We start from the raw sequence: 19684 nt of genomic DNA on the forward strand, positions 1-19684 counted from the left end.
TAAAAAGCTACAGTTACTGAGAGCAAGTGGCTTATTCTGTCTTAACAGGAGGGAGAGGTTATTTGGCACGGTGGTTGGCCAAGTCATCAACTTGGATTTGGTACCATAACAGCTCACTGATTACTGTATTGGAGTGCTAGGTAGACAGTAGATTGAAGGAAACAGATATATAGTTGATGCTCTCCAAAGAGTAGGTCACATAGAGGGACAGAAGATTAGATTATTATCATCAGACTTTTTGACAATACTTTGTCAGAAGAAAACGGAGTAACATAGTTTTAAGATTGTCAAGGAAAGAAAATGTGGGCCAAGGATGTTATATCCAGCAATTGACCTTTAATAGAAGGGTCAAAGACAAAGTGTTATCAACAAACTGGGGAAATAAAAAAATTAGGGAAAATTGTTCCCATGAGCCCTATCTAAGGAAACTACTAGCTTCAATTAAGATATCTAGAGACATTGATAAGAGGACTGATGATAAGCAGGACACACATAGTTACCTGTAGAAATAAGGAGACTGCTGTATGCATAATACAGGACAATCAAAGGGTAATTATAAGATATTCTATCTATCCTGTGACTAAAAAACCAGGATTCTAAGTGTGGAAGAAAGGAAATACAAACGTAATACAGAGGAGGTTAAACAAAAACCCCAAAGTCTTGAACTTGACTTGGAAATATGAATATGAACTCACAATGTATTTTACCTTTATATGTGGATATATGTTTGTATGTAAATGTGTGTGTCTGTGTGTATTTTCCCAGTTCTGACCAGTAAAAAGCCCTATACACAATGACCACTCCAGTGAGTGAGCATCTCTAGTGCCTGGATTATGGCCCTGAAATATTGTTCTCATTAAAAAGCAAACAAACAGGGATTCTTAAAAGAATGGCTGATTCCAGGTCTAGCTAGGAAATGCACAAGACAAGCCTAGATCACCTTAACATTCCAGGTAGCATAAACGCTATCAGAGATTTCTAAGGTCATGTGAGAAGGACTCAGGAGCCAATTGGAAGAGGCTCCCACTGGTCAAAGATGAGATCATTTGAGTCTTAGTAAAAATTAAAATTTCAATGGATTGAAATTCATCAAATATATTTAATTTCATGATCATGGCAATTAAAAAAAACTCTAATTGGTCACCTTGTAGGAATGATAGGAAACCAACTCTTGAAAACTGGGTAAATCAAAGTAAAGAATCAAGCATTTATCTTGCTTTTTCTACGTGAACTGTACCACTGGGTAATCAAACAACAGATGGAAGAGGAATCTATCCGTATAAAATTATTCCAGCTAACAAATAAAATCAAAATGACAGAATTAGAATATCACCATCCTGCAAACCCCAGTGAATTAACAGGTCCAGACAGTGAGGATCAACAGCTGCTAACATCAAAAAGGAGTGAAAAAACCAGACATCATGTGCCTCCCGTGAGAGAATACAGCGGCACCCGTAATCTTGCCAAAGGGATCAAACCTGAGTCTGATTAAGCCTCTAGACCCAGATACAGGAAATAGAGGGCAAAGGAACAAGCTGACGCGCACCATGAGTGCACATCTTTCTTGATATCAAGACTGTGAGAAACTACAGATCAAACAGCCAAGGTCCTTCAACAAAATAATTATTCTTTAAACGGGGGAGGATGTTAAGGGAATCTGTAGATTAAAAGAGATTTAAAAGACACTTGAAGTTTTTAAGAAATGGGCAAGACTAAACTATAGTGGGTTAGGCTGTTCACTTGGGTGATAAAACCATAAAGAGATGCAAGGAAGTGATTATGATAGAAGTCAGGATGGCATTAACTTTTGGAGGAACTGAGGGCAATGTGATTGGGGGGGGCACGTGAAGCCACTTCTGGGGTAGCAGGCAAAGTTCTAGTTCGTTCTTTCTTTTTTTTTTGGCTGAGAAAAATTTGCCCTGAGCTAACATCTGTTGTCAATCCTCCCCGTTTTTTTGCTTGAGGAAGATTTGCCCTCAGCTAACATCTGTGCCAATCCTCCTCTCTTTTGCACATGGGACACTGCCACAGCATGGCTAGTGAGTGGAGCAGGTCCATGCCCATGATCTGAACCCATGAACCCGGGCCACCAACGCAGAGTGTGTGAAACTTCAACCACTTGGCCATGGGGCTGGGCCCCAAAGTTCTATTTCTTGACCTGAGTGGTAGTTATATGAGTGCTTGCCTTAAAATAATTCATTAAAGTGTGCATTTGTTTTGTATGGGTTTTCTTGGTATTTGTGTTTTACTTTGCAATAAAAAGGTAAAAAAAAAAAAAAAGGAAGTATTAAGAAGATCTAGGCATGTCAGCACAGTAACAGCCAACTGATGAAAAAGACTGCAAGGTACAGAGGAATGACAGGGGCCCCTCAGGAAATCAGCCGCAAGCTAGCATCTTTGGAAAGACTTCCGTGTCCATGAACTTCTCATGTTCAAGGTAAACGATTTCATCTGTACTGTTTTAATTAAAATTTGCCTAATAACACTTTACAATTTTCAAAGCTTATGGGAAATGATGTGCTCCTAAACATCTCAAAGGCAACCTCAGTTCAAAATGACCTCTTGGAGGCCTTCTGGAGTTGCAAAAAGCTGTTGCGTGTTGGGTTCTCACAGACATGAGATTTATCACCAGACTCAAAGTTGAAGCATCAACATACCAATCTATGGCAGCTTCAAGTTCCCAGAATCAGACATGGAATTTACACCCCTCCCTCTCCTACTCAGCTCCTCATGCAAGTTATTAGCAAGAGCAGATTAACAAAAACAAATAAACAAAACAATTTTCCCTAAGCTTTAAGCATCCTAAAGTCTACGTGAAACGCCACACCCAAAGTGTTACAGCTTTAGCAACAGGAATTCAGGAACTAAGTGAATAAACACAGGCTCCCAAAGTCCACTCTGGTCTGAGCTACTGGGGCTGGACCTCAGAGCAGCAGCTCCATTGCAATCCTGGCATCAGAGTCACAAGATGAGAAGCACACATAGCATTGCATCTACTAAGGGCAACTCCCAGTTGCCCAAGCATTCTGCAGGCTGCAGTTTCTGCACGACCGGTAAGAAGTTGTCCCAGCTTCTGCAAAATCTGCCTCACACAAAGACTCGATAACCTGAAGACAAATTTGCCCTTCACTCAGACTGGTACTCTGCTGCACGAGACAATAATGAAAGGTGCATTTCTGTGTGTTATTAAAATTGTCCCATTTCTGGGCCAGCCCAATGGCATAGTGGTTAAGTTCACGCGCTCCACTTTCGCAGCCCAGGAATCACAGGTTTGGATCCCAGGCGCAGACATATACACCGCTCATCAAACCATGCTGTGGCGGTGTCCCACATACAAAATAGAAGAACACTGGCACAGATGTTAGCTCACGGCCAATCTTCCTCACCAAATAAAAAACGAAAAATAAAAAATAAATTGTCCAACTTCTTCCCAATATGAAATAGATAAATAGTAGCCTCTCAATTTGGGAAGTGCAGCTCCACTGATTTTGAACTTCCACACCCCTACTTTGAAATGTGAATGATCTGTAATAAACATAGGATTTGGGGTACAATCTGCAGATGGCAACAGATCTGTGAATGACAGAATAAGTGCTGGCACGTGGCCCTGCAGACGGCCTCACTCTGTGTCTCACAGAGGAGACTGTGGTGACTTGTTGAAGGTCACCAGGTGAGTGAGTGAGTGTCAGCCAGGCACACTCTCATGGTTCAACTTTCTACTATTAAAAACAATAAAATGTCAATTATATCTCAATTAAAAAAATGTGAAGAATTTAAAACAAGGACACAGTCTATGAAGTAGACTCTCACTGGCTGAAGAAGTTAACAGCCTTTGTGAGTTCACAGAAAATGAGGGAGTTTTAGCTGTTTTATTGGGGAGTTGTACACTGCAGCAGTTCAGAGCACAAGCGTGGGAGGCGGCTGAGCTGCCAGGGTGTGAAGCCCGGCACAGCCAGGCATCTGCCGAAACTGATCTAGCCGCCCCAAACCTCAGCTCCTCACGTGTAAATGTGGATTAATAACAATGCTTTGCTCATAGATCTGTTATGAAGATGAAGTGAAATAATGCAGATAGAGCACTTAGCGCCTGGCCCACCATAGACACTCAATAAATGTTTGTCACTACCACTGTTACTGGTCATGTTTTGTGAATGTTTCTAGAAATTTAAAGAACTCTCTGTTTGATGAAGGCATCTTCTGGGTTTCAATGCAGGATGCTGCTTCCACAGTAAGTAGTGCTATTTTTATAAACCCACAGTACTTAACATTAAAAAGTCACTATGAGTAGTAATTAAGTATATGTGAGTTTTCAACACCCTCCACATCTTTGTTTTTCTCCTAACTATTCATCGTGGGTGGTTAATTTTAATTCCAATGAAACCTGGGATGATGATTATCAGTAATAGTGGTGGCCTTAGCTAGACAGCGTCTAGGGAATGGGAGCCTGGGGTTAGCGCAGATGCTATTTGCCCAATAATCATGCCCCTCTCCCTTCTGTCTGTTGGCACAGCCAACCTCCCACAGTAGAGCTTTTCCCTCAACGCCCACTACTCACTTTCACAGCTTCCCTTGCAGCCACGACTTAGTTCTGGCCACTGAGGCCTGAGGATGCTTCAGGAAAGATTTTATCCCCTGATGAACAAGAGAACAGATTTATGGCTGCCCTCTCTGTGTCCCACCCCTCCTCTCTACATCCGCACGCACTTCCTGCCTTTGAATGAAGTTGAGGGGAGTGTGCCATACCCATTGCTGAGGAAACCATTTTCTGCCCATGAGGTAGCAAGTCTGAAGAAAAAAAGGTAACATGCTAAGGATGGGAGAGCAGAAGAATGGAAGGAACCTGGTCCCAGACGATATTGTTTGAGCCACTGATTCAACCCTGAATGGCACCAACCCCAGACTACCCTTCACATAAGATAACTTAATAACTTTACTGTTCAAACCACTATTAGTCAGGCTTTCTCTTACCTGCAGCCTAAAGCATCCTGATTGTTATGGGCTGAACTGTATCCCCACAAAACTCATATGTTGAAGCCCCAACCCCCAGTATCTCAAAATGGGACTGTATTTGGAGATACAGTCTTTTTTTTTTTTTAAAGATTTTATTTTTTTCCTTTTGCTCCCCAAAGCCCCCCGGTACATAGTTGTATATTCTTTGTTGTGGGTTCTTCTAGCTGTGGTATGTGAGACGCTGCCTCAGCGTGGTCTGATGAGCAGTGCCATGTCCGCGCCCAGGATTTGAACTAACGAAACACTGGGCCGCCTGCAGCGGAGCGCGCGAACTTAACCACTCGGCCACGGGGCCAGCCCCTGGAGATATGGTCTTTAAAGACATGATTCAATTAAAATGAAGCCATTAGGGTGGGCCCTAATCCAACTGACTGGTGTCCTTATAAGAAGAGAATTGGACACACAGACACTAGGGCACACATACAAAAGAAGCTGAGAGAATTTGTTTCCAGCAGAACTGAGCTACATGAAGTGTTAAAGGAAGCTCCTCAGGCTGAAAGACCAAAAAAAAAAAACCTGATGGAAACTCGGGTCTACGGGAAAGAGCGAAGAGCCCCAAATACAGAAAATATGTCAATCATTACGGAAAACTTTTCTCTCATGTTTCAATTTCTTCAAAAGCTAATTGTTTAAAGTAAACAATAAATAATAACCATGATTTCTGAGGACTCTACAAAGTAGATGCAAACTATATGACAACAACATAAGGGTATTATTTGTAATACCCTTCACAAAGGTGATTGTCATAGCTGGATTTCTGCCCCCACCTGCTCCCCCAGATTCTTATGTTGAGGCCCTAACCCACAATGTGACTGTATTTGGAGAAAGGGCCTTTAAAGAGGTAATTAAGGTTAAATGAGGTCGTAAGGGTACCCTAATCCAATATGACTGACCTTATAAAAAAAGAAAGAGAGACACAAGGGATGTGTGTTCACGGAGAAAAGGCAGTGTGAGGATACAGCAAGAAGACAGCCATCTGCAAGCCAGGGAGAGAGGCCTCAGGAGAAACCAAACCTGCCAACACCTTGATCTTGGCCTTCCGGCCTCCAGAACTGTGAGAAATAAATTTCTACAGTTTAAGCCACCCAGTCTGTGGCATTCTGTTACGACAGCCCGAGCTGACGAATACAGTGATATAGTACATTATTTATTGTCATCAATATACACACACTAAGAGCAACCATAAAAGGGAAGAGAACTTACAGAAGACTGATTAAAGGGTAAATTAGGGGTGGAGGTGCTTGTAGGGAACTGAGAGTCCAGGGATGCACTCTGAGGGGAAGACTGGGCTGCTTAATTCTCTGCCCCTGTGGTCTGTCTGCAAGTCACTGCCCAACCTCCATCTGCACTTTTCCGAAATTGTGAGGCTAGAAGGCCCCTGGTGTGCTGGACTCTAGGCAGCAAACCCGGAGGATGGTTGTCTAGAGAGGAAGGCTGAGGCAAGACTCAAATTAGTCCATTTTCATACTTCTTGGTCCCTAGTCAAATATTTAAACCTAGAGGGAAAAAACTAGTGGTTCTACTAAAATTAGCACTATGTATCATCACTAGCAGACCTCCATTATTTATAATTTCCATGGACCCTATGAGAATGATAACTTGAAACTTGATCAGAATTCATATAGAGGGAAGAAAATCTCAAGTACTAGCACAAGTCAAAATGTGAAAAGAAAAAAAAAAGAAGATAAAGAAGGAAATTACAGCAAGATGGCTTCAAAGAAAAAAGTTTGTTCTCCATTTTCCCATTGCCCACTATAAGGAAATGAGAGGGGTATTCTGAGAACAAGACAGATTCCCAGAGGTGCCAGGACCCCAAGACAGGCAAACAGACCCAGAGCTGGGAAAAGAGGCCACTTGGCAACTCAGTCTTGGGCCTGGGGCTCCTCCAAATATGGGCCACTCCTGAAAAAAGGATGCCCATCCCATGTCAGTGATCTACAAAGCCACATGAGGTGTCCTCAAGTCAGCGAGCACACTCGAGGATGCTGTCAGCATGGCCAGTGACTCAGAATCTAGACTCTCAATTAATAAACACTGAGCAGATTCCCCAGAGTCTCTGCTTTATGGCTTTCAATTCCTGGATCTCTTTGTGGCACACCACTACTGGTTTTGGTTGTTATTTTTTGTTCTTGACCTGGTTGTTGGTCAACATTTTTCAACCCAATCAAGGCCTACTTGAAAAACCACTTTGTTATAGTTCTTAGGATGGGTACACAGGTGTTCATTTTGTGCATGTTCATTTTAATCTTCTTTAAACTCTAAAGCCACTCTGTACTTTCAAGAGATTTGCTTTCCACCGCCAAAAAACAAAAAAACAAAAAAAAACTCCTACAGACATCTGCTGCCTGAATAATCTTCTTTACAGAACCAGACTTAAAACTGGTCTCCCAGGCTAGGGGTTTTCAAGGTGCTGTGCATCAGTCACCGGGGGGCCGTGTTAGAAATACACAGGTTCAGCCTCTGTGATGCTGCAGTAGGTGGAGCCCGAGAATCTATACCTTTTGTATCAAGCTTCCCAGGTGCTTCTGCTTTGCAGCAGGTTGGGACCTGGAGCCCTAGATGAGGCCTAAAATACAGCAGCACATTGGACAAGCTCAAAGTTTCATTTGGCATATCACCTTTGTGGCTGCCCAGACGATCACGGTCTCAAACCATGCCCTCTGCGGCACACAGGGCAGGGACTCCCGACTTCCTTGGGAGGCGCCCTGTGGATACATGGTCTCTGACCCTGCAGGTGTTAGCAGCCATCCATTCAGGCACCCTCAGTCAGTCCAGGTCATAAAAGCAAAGGAGCAAAATGGCTAAGCATGGCAACACAGAGGCCATCGCCAGAGGCTGGGGGAGGTCTGAGCTCATTCACCTGGTCCAGGCAGACTCCATGAGTCCCCGGGTGCCTATCGCTACACCAAGGAAGAGGAATTCATTCCATCCCCAAGTCAAGACTGCTCTGCCCTTCCAGGGCCGTGATCGTATTTAATCAAACACCAGCCATTTCCCAGAAAACTGCCTGATCTTTTTAAAGAGAGAAGAAGGAAGAACAAAGGAGTCGTTTCATGATCACAGGGTTGTGGAATCAGGTACTGGACTTATTTCTTAAAGGTTTGAGTCATCGAAGCTTGTTTTGAACTTTGCAATCTGTTGCCAACAGTGTGCCTGCAGGTTTTCTCAAAAGACCGAGGCATTTCTGCGGAATTCCCTTGTTGCACCTGCATGTGTGTGAGACTGAACAGTCAGCTCAGGAGCCCGAGACAGGAAAGGATGAGGGCAGTGAGCTCTCCACGGCACACACCACGGCCTCTGTCTCCCTCACTTTGGTTGAGAGTGATATTGTAAGAAACTCATTTGCAAAAATAAATAAAATACTAGGAGTGGAGAAGGCTTGAACGAAACGAATTTGGTTTGAAGGAATAAAAGCCTGGCTTAGGGAAAGGACTGGCCGGGTGGGCTGTTTCTTACTTTTTGGCTCCTTTCAAATATTCATGAGTGTGCGGTGTGCCCCACAGAGTGCCATGTTCCCAGAAAAGCTGGCCCCAGTGAACAAGCCTGAAGATGCATCCCTGCCCTCTGCCTCCCGGAAGTCTCACAACTTCCCCTGAAGACATGCCAGCCCGAGTCCCCTTGCGACACCAAGGGCAGCTGAGACATAGCTTCCTGTCTGTCTTGGATAATCCGGTTTCACACACTATCTGTTTTAAACAAGGGCCTCCAGAGGTGAAAGGCCAACTCTCTCTCACAACTTAACTGTAATAGGTCTTTGAAAAGCTCCCCTCACGTACGGGGAGGCCCAGTGGATGCCACAGCTCATCTTCATGCTCAGACACATAAATCCCAGATGCTCTGCTCTGGCTCATTTCTCTCGAGCAGCAGCAGCAAGACATCCCTCTGTAATCACGTGACCCTGCAGCTGGGAGTCATTGAAATTGTGCTCTATTCACCCCACTGTGGGGGCTCCTCCGGCATTATTAGAAGAAAAAAAGATCATGCTAAAGCACATGTGGTACAAGTTACCACTCTCCCTCTCTACTCTACTACGACCCCATACAAACGCCATCCTCTTGAAATGAGACCGATCTGGCCAATCTAACAAAGTGTACCACTTGCTGGGTGCCTTCTGCATATTGGACAACAGGAGAGGAACATTCCAGTTTAATTCACACAACAATCCTATGATGTAAATACTATCCCCCGTTTTTAGGAGAAGAAACAGGCTCAGAAAGCTTAAGTAGATTGTCCAAAGTCACTACACAGCCATTGGTGGCCGAGACATGAACAGCTGATTCCAGCAGTCATGTCAACCAACCACTTCTTGACTAAACTAAAAGTCATCTTTATTCCCAGTGTTTAAGGAAACTACAACAAATGGAATTTTGGACTTAATTCCCTTCTCTGATATGAAAGAAACAAATCTTGATTTGTTTATAAGTCAGCTTGGGGTACACCAGGGGAGTCCCATTCCTGTGACCTCTCACACCTTTTTTTTTTCCTTTTTGGTGGGGAAGATTGCTGTGTGCCTAGCCTCCAGTCACTTGCAGAGAAATATCACCATGTTGGTCTATTACCCTTCTTGTTCTATTTGAAAAAGCACAACCCTAGGAAAACAAACTTGTTGACGCCCATCCAGCTTTGCAGCTGGTTCCGAACCTCTGCTACCTTGGTTCTGAAGCATAAATACTTGCTTCTAGAGAAAAAGCAACTGCTCTCTAAAAGGATAAGTGGGTGTTATTGGATTATTGCCGAGCCTGTGACATTTTCATACACGTTGCTCAGGTGACTTCTATGCTTGACATGAAAGGCCAAGAAAACAAAATTCTGTGGATCAGGTTTACTGCAGTTATACCCCCGGTTATTTGAAACAGACATCAGAAGAAATGTTTCTTATTATTGAGAAATAAAAATACTTTAAAAATTGTTCTTAGCTCAGGGCTAATCTTCCTCAAAAAAAAAAATTGTTCTTCTACTGTCCTAAGAAGTGCCTTTAACTTTCTTTTGTGAAACACAGAAAAATTCTGAACCCATTTTTGCCACTGTTAAGTTATCTTCAGGGACTTGTTCTTATTAATAAACATTTTTCTGCAAGTCACTAGTTCTCTTGGATCCTAAACCTTCATGTGAACATGAGAGGGTTTTGCAGTGCCATGCACACAGTAGGAACTCAATAAACGCCTGCTGCATGAATGAATGGTGTTCACCTTGCAAGCTGGACAGAGGGGATGCCCCTCCAAATTTGTATAACTTGTATGACAGCAAATGTTATGGTCTAAGATTCATGTGCCAGAGGGTTTCTAAGGTGCCTCTTGCCTCTCACATTCTAGAATTATCTACCCTCTACTTTCAGCTCACGTCTTCCCCTTAAGGTTAAAACATAGCATGCAAACTGACATCCACTGGATACTATTTGACCTCATTTACATTTTGCAACAAGGTTCACTGAATTATTTTAACCCTCGATGAATCATCCATTTTCAGCTACTGGGAAGCACCACTGATGGACAAAAGTCTAGAAACTGCAGTTGGCTCAGACCTCAGTGGCACAGTCATCAAAGCCAGTGACAGGAGAGCGGGAAGTAAACTGTTACCCACGGGGAAACATAAGGTGGGACGTTAAAAGCTGCCTTTTGGGGTTTGTTGGGTTCTTGTGTGCATTTGGTATTAAATGCAGGATGTGGGCAGCATGAGGAGGGGTGGGGTGAGAAAAGTTAACTTGCTCACACAGTGCCTTCCCTTAACTTCTGCATCAGAGCTGATTCTCTGTGAATGCCAAATGGGGGCAAAAAGTCCACTTTCCATCCAGGTTGGCCCCGGGGCATGTCCCCATTGCCCAAGCCAGTGCCCCTGGTACTGGGGTTGTTCTAACACTCCGTTTCCCCTCCGTGAGAAACCAGGAGGCCCTTATTTGTTATCACTGCCACTCCCCTGCCTCCTGGAGGTTATCCCATCTTCAGTCTCTACAATTTGTACCAGGGAAAAATGGAGGGGGTGGGGACGGGACTACTCTGCAGGGTGTGGAAGCAAAGCTCAATTCTGACTGAGTACAATGAAATCTCCAAGAAGATAATGTGTTACTCCCAAGGGGCTATCCCAAGCAGAAAAGGACTAACTGGATCAACTAACTATGACACCTCTGTAGAGCCTGGCACTGTGGCAGACTCAACATCAAGGATTAGCAAGCTCTCTGAAGTTCCCCAAGCCATAAACCACCTGGCCATCCGCTCCTCCCCCCATGGCATTTCCTAATGAGAACTGTTGGATGCAATCATTTCTCTCCACACACCCTTTCCTCCAATTTCAACAGAACGAAGAATTGCAGAGTACAGGCCTCAGAAAATACTGTTCCTGGCCCTTGCAGCGTGCCTGTTCACGCTCAGTTTCTGCCATTCTTTTGGGACCCCAGAAGAGCCTGTCCTCATAACACCTCACGACACAGAGGAGATTATATCTAGCAATACAGTCAGAAACAGAAAATTAACAGACAACGAAGATGAGAAGATTTTCCAGCTCACAACACCCCTCTTCTCGTTAAATTTAAACACACCAGAACAAAAGACACAATTGATTAAAAGTCTCCCCTAAAGACAAAATTGTAAAGACCCATTTGTGCAGGATCACCATACTTTCAGGGGAACTTCCTTATATTCAATAACTTATTAATGATTCTTAAATTATCAGATAATCTAGACGAATATAATGGCTTATAAGGCCTATGTCTGTTAATGTAAAGAGCTTCACACGAAACACTCAGTATCTAAGGTATTCATATTTTACTGGGAGGTAGGACATAGTCCGCTCCCCTAAACTTTATTACTCAAATTACAGGTAAAAGTCAAAAGGTGGGCAAGGGGTGGGGGAGGCAATTAGTGCTTATGGAGGAGAACAGGCATCCCAAAAATCTACAAAACAGCTAATTTTGTGACCAGCCACAATATTAACAATAACTTGCTGACTTAACTCCCCCTGACAGATCTAATTAGAAGGTGGCAATAAATGGTTCCAGGTGTTTAATTAAGTGTGATAATTATTTCTTTCCTTAAAGAGAGATGGAGTCATATGTTTACATTTCAAAGCATAATGTTTCCTTAGTTAAAACACTGTGGAAACACTTTTGTGTAACAAAGGATTCAAACCAGGATAAAAATATCTGCTGCGATAAACAGCACTTAAAGTGATTTATCAGCTCTAACTTTCATATGCCCATGCCCGACGGCAACTTAAAGGCTGCTCTGTTCTGGTTATTTCTTTAGCCACATAGTTTTGTTATCCTTACACCTCAGTGAATAATTTCTACTCAACCTGTCATTTCCCTACCAGCATGTCTTAAATGAAGTCTTATCAAGGAAGCGGGGAGATTTTATGGGGATCTCCATTCACACAACAAGAACATAGCAAGAATAAACAGATATAGAAAAATTCAGAGACTGTTAGAATTGGATGGGATCTCAGCAACCAGGGAATCCTTTTATGGATGGACTCAAGTACAGTACTGCTCTCAATTAGCGGCAGTGATTCAACTTTTTAAAAGTGCAGGCTGGTGTATATTTTTTTAAATATGCCCCACATTAAGATAGTATTGACTCCCCAAAAAGTAATTTATGGAGGGATGGAATTATCAGTCTTAAGTAACCCAAGGATTTTGTTGTTTCAACACTGGGCACTCAACTCGTGTCTCCCTCCTTCCATGATTCCCTCAGGGTACTACTGCTCTTTCTACCTAGTGCTGTGTTTTAGGAAATAAGTTGGCTTTAGAAATACGATGTCACTGAACCAATAAACACCCTTTAGGTGCCCAAGCCTGGTTGGTCAGCGTGGTCTTGAACTCTCCTGGGTCAGAGGGAGTTCATCAGGTGTTCTTGCATCAGGTGCTGAGGGCTCCAGAGTCACACGCGCGCGCAAGGACACACGCACACACACAACTTTCTTCTTCAAAGGATATCCACCAAAAACTCTCGTCCCTGCCGGTTTTACAATTCAGGGTTGGATTACAATCTCATACCAGCATCTCGGTCTGCAATCTGGGGCATCCTGATAACCCGGGCAGTCCTTTCGATAGCATGAGCTGTTACCAGGAGGGCGTGACACATTGCAGGGGCCGCGTTGACGAAGGAAGGAACAGCGAGTGGCGCTCAGGGCAGGAGGTGGAAGCTAGGGGATCGATCCGAGTCGGTAAGGACCCCTCGCCGGAGGTCTCAGATTGTTGCTGCAACGCAGGAACTGGGTAAAACTCCGGGGAGTTTCCGGGGCTGTGCGCGCCTGCACACACCCTTACACACACTCGCTCACATTCACCTACTCACACCCACTCACACTCACTCACTCCCAAAACTCTAGGTGAGCGGAAAGCGCGCCCCAAGGAGCAGCGTGCAGCCCAGCGGCCGGGAAAGCCCGGCGAGGGTGTGTACGGGACCGGCGAGCCCAGGAGGCACTTACTCGGAAGAGGGGGCGCGGTGGCGCCGGGACACTCAGAGGCGAGCTGGGCGATCGGACGGCGCGGAGTCCCCTAGTCGCTCTAACGCTCGCGGGCTCCCGCGGACCGGTCAGCCGAGCGCGGGATAGGGCCGGCGGGAGGAAAGGAGCCAGGGGCCGGGGGCGGGGCAGGCCGGGGAGGAGGAGCGGAGCCGCCGAGGCGGGCCGGGGGAGGAGGAGCCAGGGGCGGGGCTGGGGAGGCTCTAGGGAGGCGGGGGCGGGGCCTAGAGGACGCACTAGGAGCCTGGAGGCAGAGCCGGCCGAGGAGGGGGAGCCGGCCGGTCGGGGGCGGAGCGTGCCAGGGAGGAGGAGCGGAGCGGCAGGGGAGGCGCGGGAGAGGAGGAGCGGCCGGGCTAGGAGAAGCATCTACGAGGCCTGGGGCGGGGCGGTAGGGAGGAGTCTGGCAGCTGGGATGGGGCGGACCGGCCTGACCCAGGGGGTCGGGACCAGCCTGTGCTCCGGAGAACCCACAGGAGGGCTGAGCGGCGGCCTGAGCGCTGGATCCGGACTGCGAGGCGAGACCCCTGGGATCCAGGGGCCAGGACTGGCTTGGAAGATACGCAAAGATGTTATCCTTCAGATCTCTCAAGTTTCTTCAGTTGTAAAAATGAGATACCAAATGAGCGTGTTGAGACGGTTAAACGAGCTCATGCATGTTTGCTCCGTGCCTGGCACATAACAAGTACACATGAATGTTAGCGTCTGTTGCGATTTATTATTATTATTATCCGTATAAACCCCTCAATCCCGCCTCTTTTTTTTTTTTTTTTTTGGCTTTTTAGCCTTTCCTGTCCTCAAGTCTTTGTGGCGTTGTCTGACGCGCTCGTGATTTCTGGTTTCCGTTCGCGGAGGATGCAGGGCTTCCTCTCGGAGTTAAAGTCTCATTGGCTCCGGGGAAGCCAGTCCAGTGTCAGCCACCCCACGGAGTTCTCTTTGACTGCCCCTGCCCGTGGAGCCAAAGCCTAGCTCTCCACTGGGATGGGGCAGAACCTGGGCCTTACTTCTGCTGAGGAGCCCTGACCCGGAGCCATTCTCAAAGGCAAGAAAGCTGGACCTTCGTGGGTATGCGATAAAACTATCCATAACATACACATCCATTAAGCACCTGTACATGATGACTCTGTGCAGAGGGCTGGAAATAGTAATAATACAGCAAAACTTAAGATCTGTAGGTCCTGTTCTAATCCTTAAAATAACCTATAATGTAGATCCTATAACTACCTTAATTTTACAAAGGGAAAAGGAGGTATAGTGAGGTAAGATAGCCTGATTAAAGTTACACATTTAGGAAGTGGCAAAGTATGGTTGAGAGACAGGGAAATAAACACTTGATAGGTGAAATAGACAAAAATCACAACACATTTGGGTTTAATGTCCCAAACAGGAATATACACAAGGTTTAGAGATGTTTAGAAGAGGACACTGTGGTTATAGCTAAAGGCATGGAGCATCAGGAAGATCTTCCTGAAGATGATGTGTGAGCTGGGTTTAAAAGAAGGGAGTGGGAGCTTCACAAGCAGCTATAGGTGGAGAACAGACACAGTAAACATTTTTCAAGCACTAAGAAGGGTTGGGGAAGAAGTGGTGATTGGAATGAAGCTAAAACAATAGAAAAGGACCAAATCCAAATACTGTCTTTCTATAGGAGCTAAAGAATATTAATTTGACCCTTGGTTAGTAGAAAGCCAGAGGATTTTAAGCATGGGAAACATGTCAAATGTTGTTCTAGAAAAGTTAATCTGAAAACAGCATAGAGAATGCCAGGGCCAGGAAACTTGCTTATGAAGTTATTGAAATATGTCAGGTTGGGATGTTGTGGTAGGCAGAATGACTCCAGGAAACATGTCCACTCCCTAAGCACCCCCCCCCCCCCCAACCCCGGAACCTGTGAATAAGTTACCTTACACAGCAGAAGGGACTTTACAGATGAGATTAAGGTTAAACACATTGAGACCGGGAGATTATCCTGGATTATTTGGGTGGATCTAACCTAATCATATGAGTCCCACAGAGTGGAAAAAGAGTGGGAGAGGGTAAAAGTATGAGAGGGACTCTATCTGGGCCAGGAGCCAAGGAATGTGGGTGGCCTCTAGAAGCTGGGAATGAACCTCAGCCATCAAAAAATGACAATCTCCATCCTACAACCACAAGGAACTGAATTCTGCCAATAACCCAAATGAGCAAGGAAATGGATCCTCCCTTAGAGCCTCCAAAAGGAATTCAGCTCTCTGACCCTTTGATTTTCTCCTAGTGAGACCTATAGAACTGTAAAATAATAAATTTGTATTGTTTTAAATCCCTACACTGGTGGCAATTTGTTGTGGCAATAATAGGAATGGAATACAGATGCTGAGGGCCTAAACTACATGGACAGAAAGAAAGTGAATTCATGATTTACACAGGCCCTGGAGATTGATAGGATGTGGGGGATGGGGGAGGAAAAGAGTCATCTAGGTCAATTTAAAGGGTTTCTGGATTAGCAGGCTCACACTTTGGTGGTGCTGCCCAGTGCAGAGAGGGACAAAGGCAATTACTTTCTAAATACTTTTTGAGTCTACAGTGATGCAACTAAATTAGGATTAAAAGGGTTTGTATACCTCCCAGCCTCTCCCACTCGCAAACAATTAGAAACAATCCTTGAATGCCCACGGGCTGTGATATTTCTCACCACCAACTGAGAGTTCTAATACTGGATCTCCCCTTTGTATGGTGGATTACTTTGGACAAAGCCTTAACGAGGAGCCCCATCTGCATGACTGCTATGAGAGTCAGCCAGGATGTCATGGTGTCTTCAACCTCAACCCCGGTAACTTTCACAATTGCTTCCTTTTAGTCTCTCTTGTCCCCAGCTGCACCCTGGGGCAGTAATCCCCAGAGGACCCTTCTCCTTTATCTTTATAAAGATTCTGTAATCTTTGTCTCCAACACTCAGCCTCTCATCCTTGGCCCCACATTGTTCCTCTACCTCACGTAGACTTGCATTTCTCCCAGTCGGCTTCCTTTTCTACCCAGCCTAACCCCAAGAACCAACACTTCAGTCACTCAATGCTAGTGCCTTGTATTTCTTTACCCCATAGTCCTTTTCTTGTACTCACCTGGCAAATCTTTCTAACCATCCACATTTTTCATATGGGTTACTTAAGAAGAACCCAAAAATGTGAAACTTGATGCTCCTCAGATTCATGACCTCTAATTTCAGCTAAGTCTTCATGAAGCCTGAATATTCTCCCACATCATGGATGGAAATAAGAAGGGGGGTCAATCTTTGCCCCTTTCCTCAAGACAGCTTTCCCAACCCTTACGCTTCCTGCTCTTGATATATGATCATATCTCCTATTTCATGGAAAATATACAGATAATCAATAGACAGGGGAGGGCCTGGTGGTGTAGCGGTTAAGAGCACATGCTCCGCTGTGGCAGCCCAGGGTTTGCTGGCTCGGATCGCAGGTGCGGACATGGCACCAAGTGGCAAGCCATGCTGTGGTAGGCGTCTCACATATAAAGTAGAGGAAGATGGGCATGGTTGTTAGCTCAGGGCCAGACTCCCTCAGCAAAAAGAGGAGGATTGGCAGCAGATGTTAGCTAATGGCTGATCTTCCTCAAAAAATAAAAAAATAAATTAAAAAAAAATCAGTAGACAGTTTTCTTGACTTCGTACCCTGCCACTGAAAGTATCATATGCATCCATACTTGTCTTGACTTCCTTTCCTCTCATCCCAGTGAATCAAAGCAAACCCATTCACCAGTTCTCTAGTGCTCCCTCAGCCCTTTCTTCTATCTACAGGGGCTGCATTCTATTAAACATCTCTTCTTTTTTATCCTCAGCCTCTCAATTTCTATACTTACCCTGCAAAACATAAAAATACTAAAATTAAAGAATAATATAAAATTTAAAATTCTCCATGGACCCTACCACCTTCTCTCAGCAGAACTCACTTTTCTAGGGCTATCTAGACCTGAAAGACCATAAGCGCTAATAGTAGAAACAATGCCGAGTGGCCACTGCCTCAGTGCTTACTTTTAGGGGGCTGGGAGAGGGACCTCTACAATCTCAGAAACTTACCTCCCTGTTATCAAAGAACTATGTGTTCCTTCCCTTTAACTCTGGTAAAGATATAGGACTCTACCTTATTTAGTAGTGTGATAATATTCAGAAGTTAAGGTAATTAACTTTCCTATCTTACTTGGGTCAATAGATACTTAGATCATTTCATTTTCAAACTAGCTCTTGAATATTTCCAATTTAGGGGTCATAAAAATGTATTACAATCTAGGAAGCTCCTAATAACTAGTCCACTATTCAATGGCTAAATGTATTTTAAAATAATTGCAGCTATGTTTGGATTAATGGACCCTCTGGGACCAAAAAAACAAAACCCTATAAGTCACCTGAAGTAGAGATAGCTCGAACTCCAGCTGCATGCCAAAAATACCTCTGTGCATACCTTCTATTTTTGCTTCTGCCTAACTGAACGTATAGGAACTAACTTTACACAAAGTTGTAAAGTTTAAAATCTTCTGACCCAGTTTTCTCTTGCATTCTTCTCTTGCTTCAAGCCTTTACTCTGCTTACTCAGTGCCAGCCTCCTCTTTTTGAGTGTAAGGAAATAAGTACATGACACTGTGATGTGTGCAATACAAATGTAAGCATAAATACTCTGGGAGGAAAGTGGAAGTGACTCATTTCCTGGGGGAAAGGGGAAGATTTCCCAGGAGAGGTTGCATCCAACCAAGTAGAAAAGGTTTGTTTGTCCTTTAACTACATTTTCATGGGAGTGATCAATGATCATGTCTGATTCAAAACATGGCCATCCTCCAAAATCATTAGCTATGGGCCACTGCTTCAATAGTCTTTCCAGTCCTATTTCTTTTCAGAGCATTATCATAACACGTAATCTTGTCCTTAAAGTAACCATATGTGTAAGGTAGAGAATAGATGTTTTTCCTAACAGAAGTCAAGGTGCAGATTGGGTAGAGAAAGTGAATTGTTCAATATCATGCAAAGGGATAGAAAGCTCAGGGATAGAAAAAAAATCAACATTTTGGAATCAATGATCTTTTCGTATTACTTCCATAGACCACAACCCCCTACACCTAGCTATTACATATCACTAGTGATTATTCCTTCTTCAGAGTATTTTTACTCTTATTTAGAATTACTTACCTCCTATGATAGTCACTAAAACATTCCTCTTTGTAAGAAAGCTTGCTAGAACGATTGCCTGAATCAAAGGGTGACTTCATCCACAACCTTAGCCAATTTGATCAGCCACACTCCCCATGACACCAAGTTCTCTCTCCAGATGTTCACCGTTAAGCCATTCCTTTATATAAATTATAATGCTGCCCCTAGCTATCCTTATTTTTCTGTGATTGCACCACTGGAATCTTTGTCTATGTGGGTTATTCCTCACCTGAACTATTTTCTCCTTTTTGACCATCTCAAATCTCACTTGAGCCTATCCCAAATACTACAAAGGCTAGTTTTGTTTTGTCTTGTCTTTGGCTGCACAATTCTACTCTGAAAGCCTTTTTCTCTAAATATGGCCTAAATTCCTGGCTCCATTGATAGAGTTCTCTTGTGTACTTACACCCATGAAATGCTAGCCCAAGTTGGCAATGCTTTACTTGATTTTAAACAAGCAAGGCTCCCACCTTAGTTCTGAAGTACTCCAAGTATACCACCCTCACCTAGTGAGTTCTGACTCCCATGCTGTTTTCCTCCCATAGCCTCACTTCTTTCCTTCTCATTACCAACCTTAAGAGTAAAGAGTTGATGTGCTAGTTACTTCTAAGTATGAGCTCTCTCTCTCTCTATGTGCACAGGAGCCTGTCTCTCTCCGTTTACATAACAATGGTCTCGTGGGTTTTTTAAAATAATTTATTCATTTTTGTGGTAGATTAGAGATTGTCTCAGAGTAAAGACATAGAAAGATCGTGGTTGTAAGTCCTTTCGTTAAAATCTCAGAAAGATTTAAGGGTGCGCCAAGTAGATCCCTTTTGTGAGATACCAGAATTTCTGAGAATCAAAAGGCGGTATGGGGGCCGGCCCAGTGGTGCAGCAGTTAAGTGCACACATTCCGCTTCAGCAGCCCGGGGTTCGCTGGTTCAGATCCCAGGTGCGGACATGGCATCGCTTGGCAAGCCATGCTGTGGCAGGCATCCCACATATAAAGTAGAGAAAGATGGGCAGGGATGTTAGCTCAGGGCCAGTCTT

At 44.3% G+C, this 19684-nt stretch overlaps 1 protein-coding gene across 1 annotated transcript in view; it reads right to left on the reverse strand.

Annotated features, from left to right (window-relative positions):
• Nucleotides 1–13566, reverse strand: part of TNFAIP8 (TNF alpha induced protein 8) — a 110657-nt gene extending 97091 nt beyond the window's left edge. Inside the window, exon 1 of the mRNA XM_046668428.1 lies at nt 13432–13566. Coding sequence (XP_046524384.1) covers nt 13432 — 1 coding nt within the window. The 5' untranslated portion in view covers nt 13433–13566. The remainder of the gene's footprint in view (nt 1–13431) is intronic.
• Nucleotides 13567–19684: the final 6118 nt, after the last annotated feature.

The sequence above is a fragment of the Equus quagga genome, chromosome 7, assembly GCF_021613505.1.
Source record: "Equus quagga isolate Etosha38 chromosome 7, UCLA_HA_Equagga_1.0, whole genome shotgun sequence".
NCBI lineage: Eukaryota > Metazoa > Chordata > Mammalia > Perissodactyla > Equidae > Equus > Equus quagga.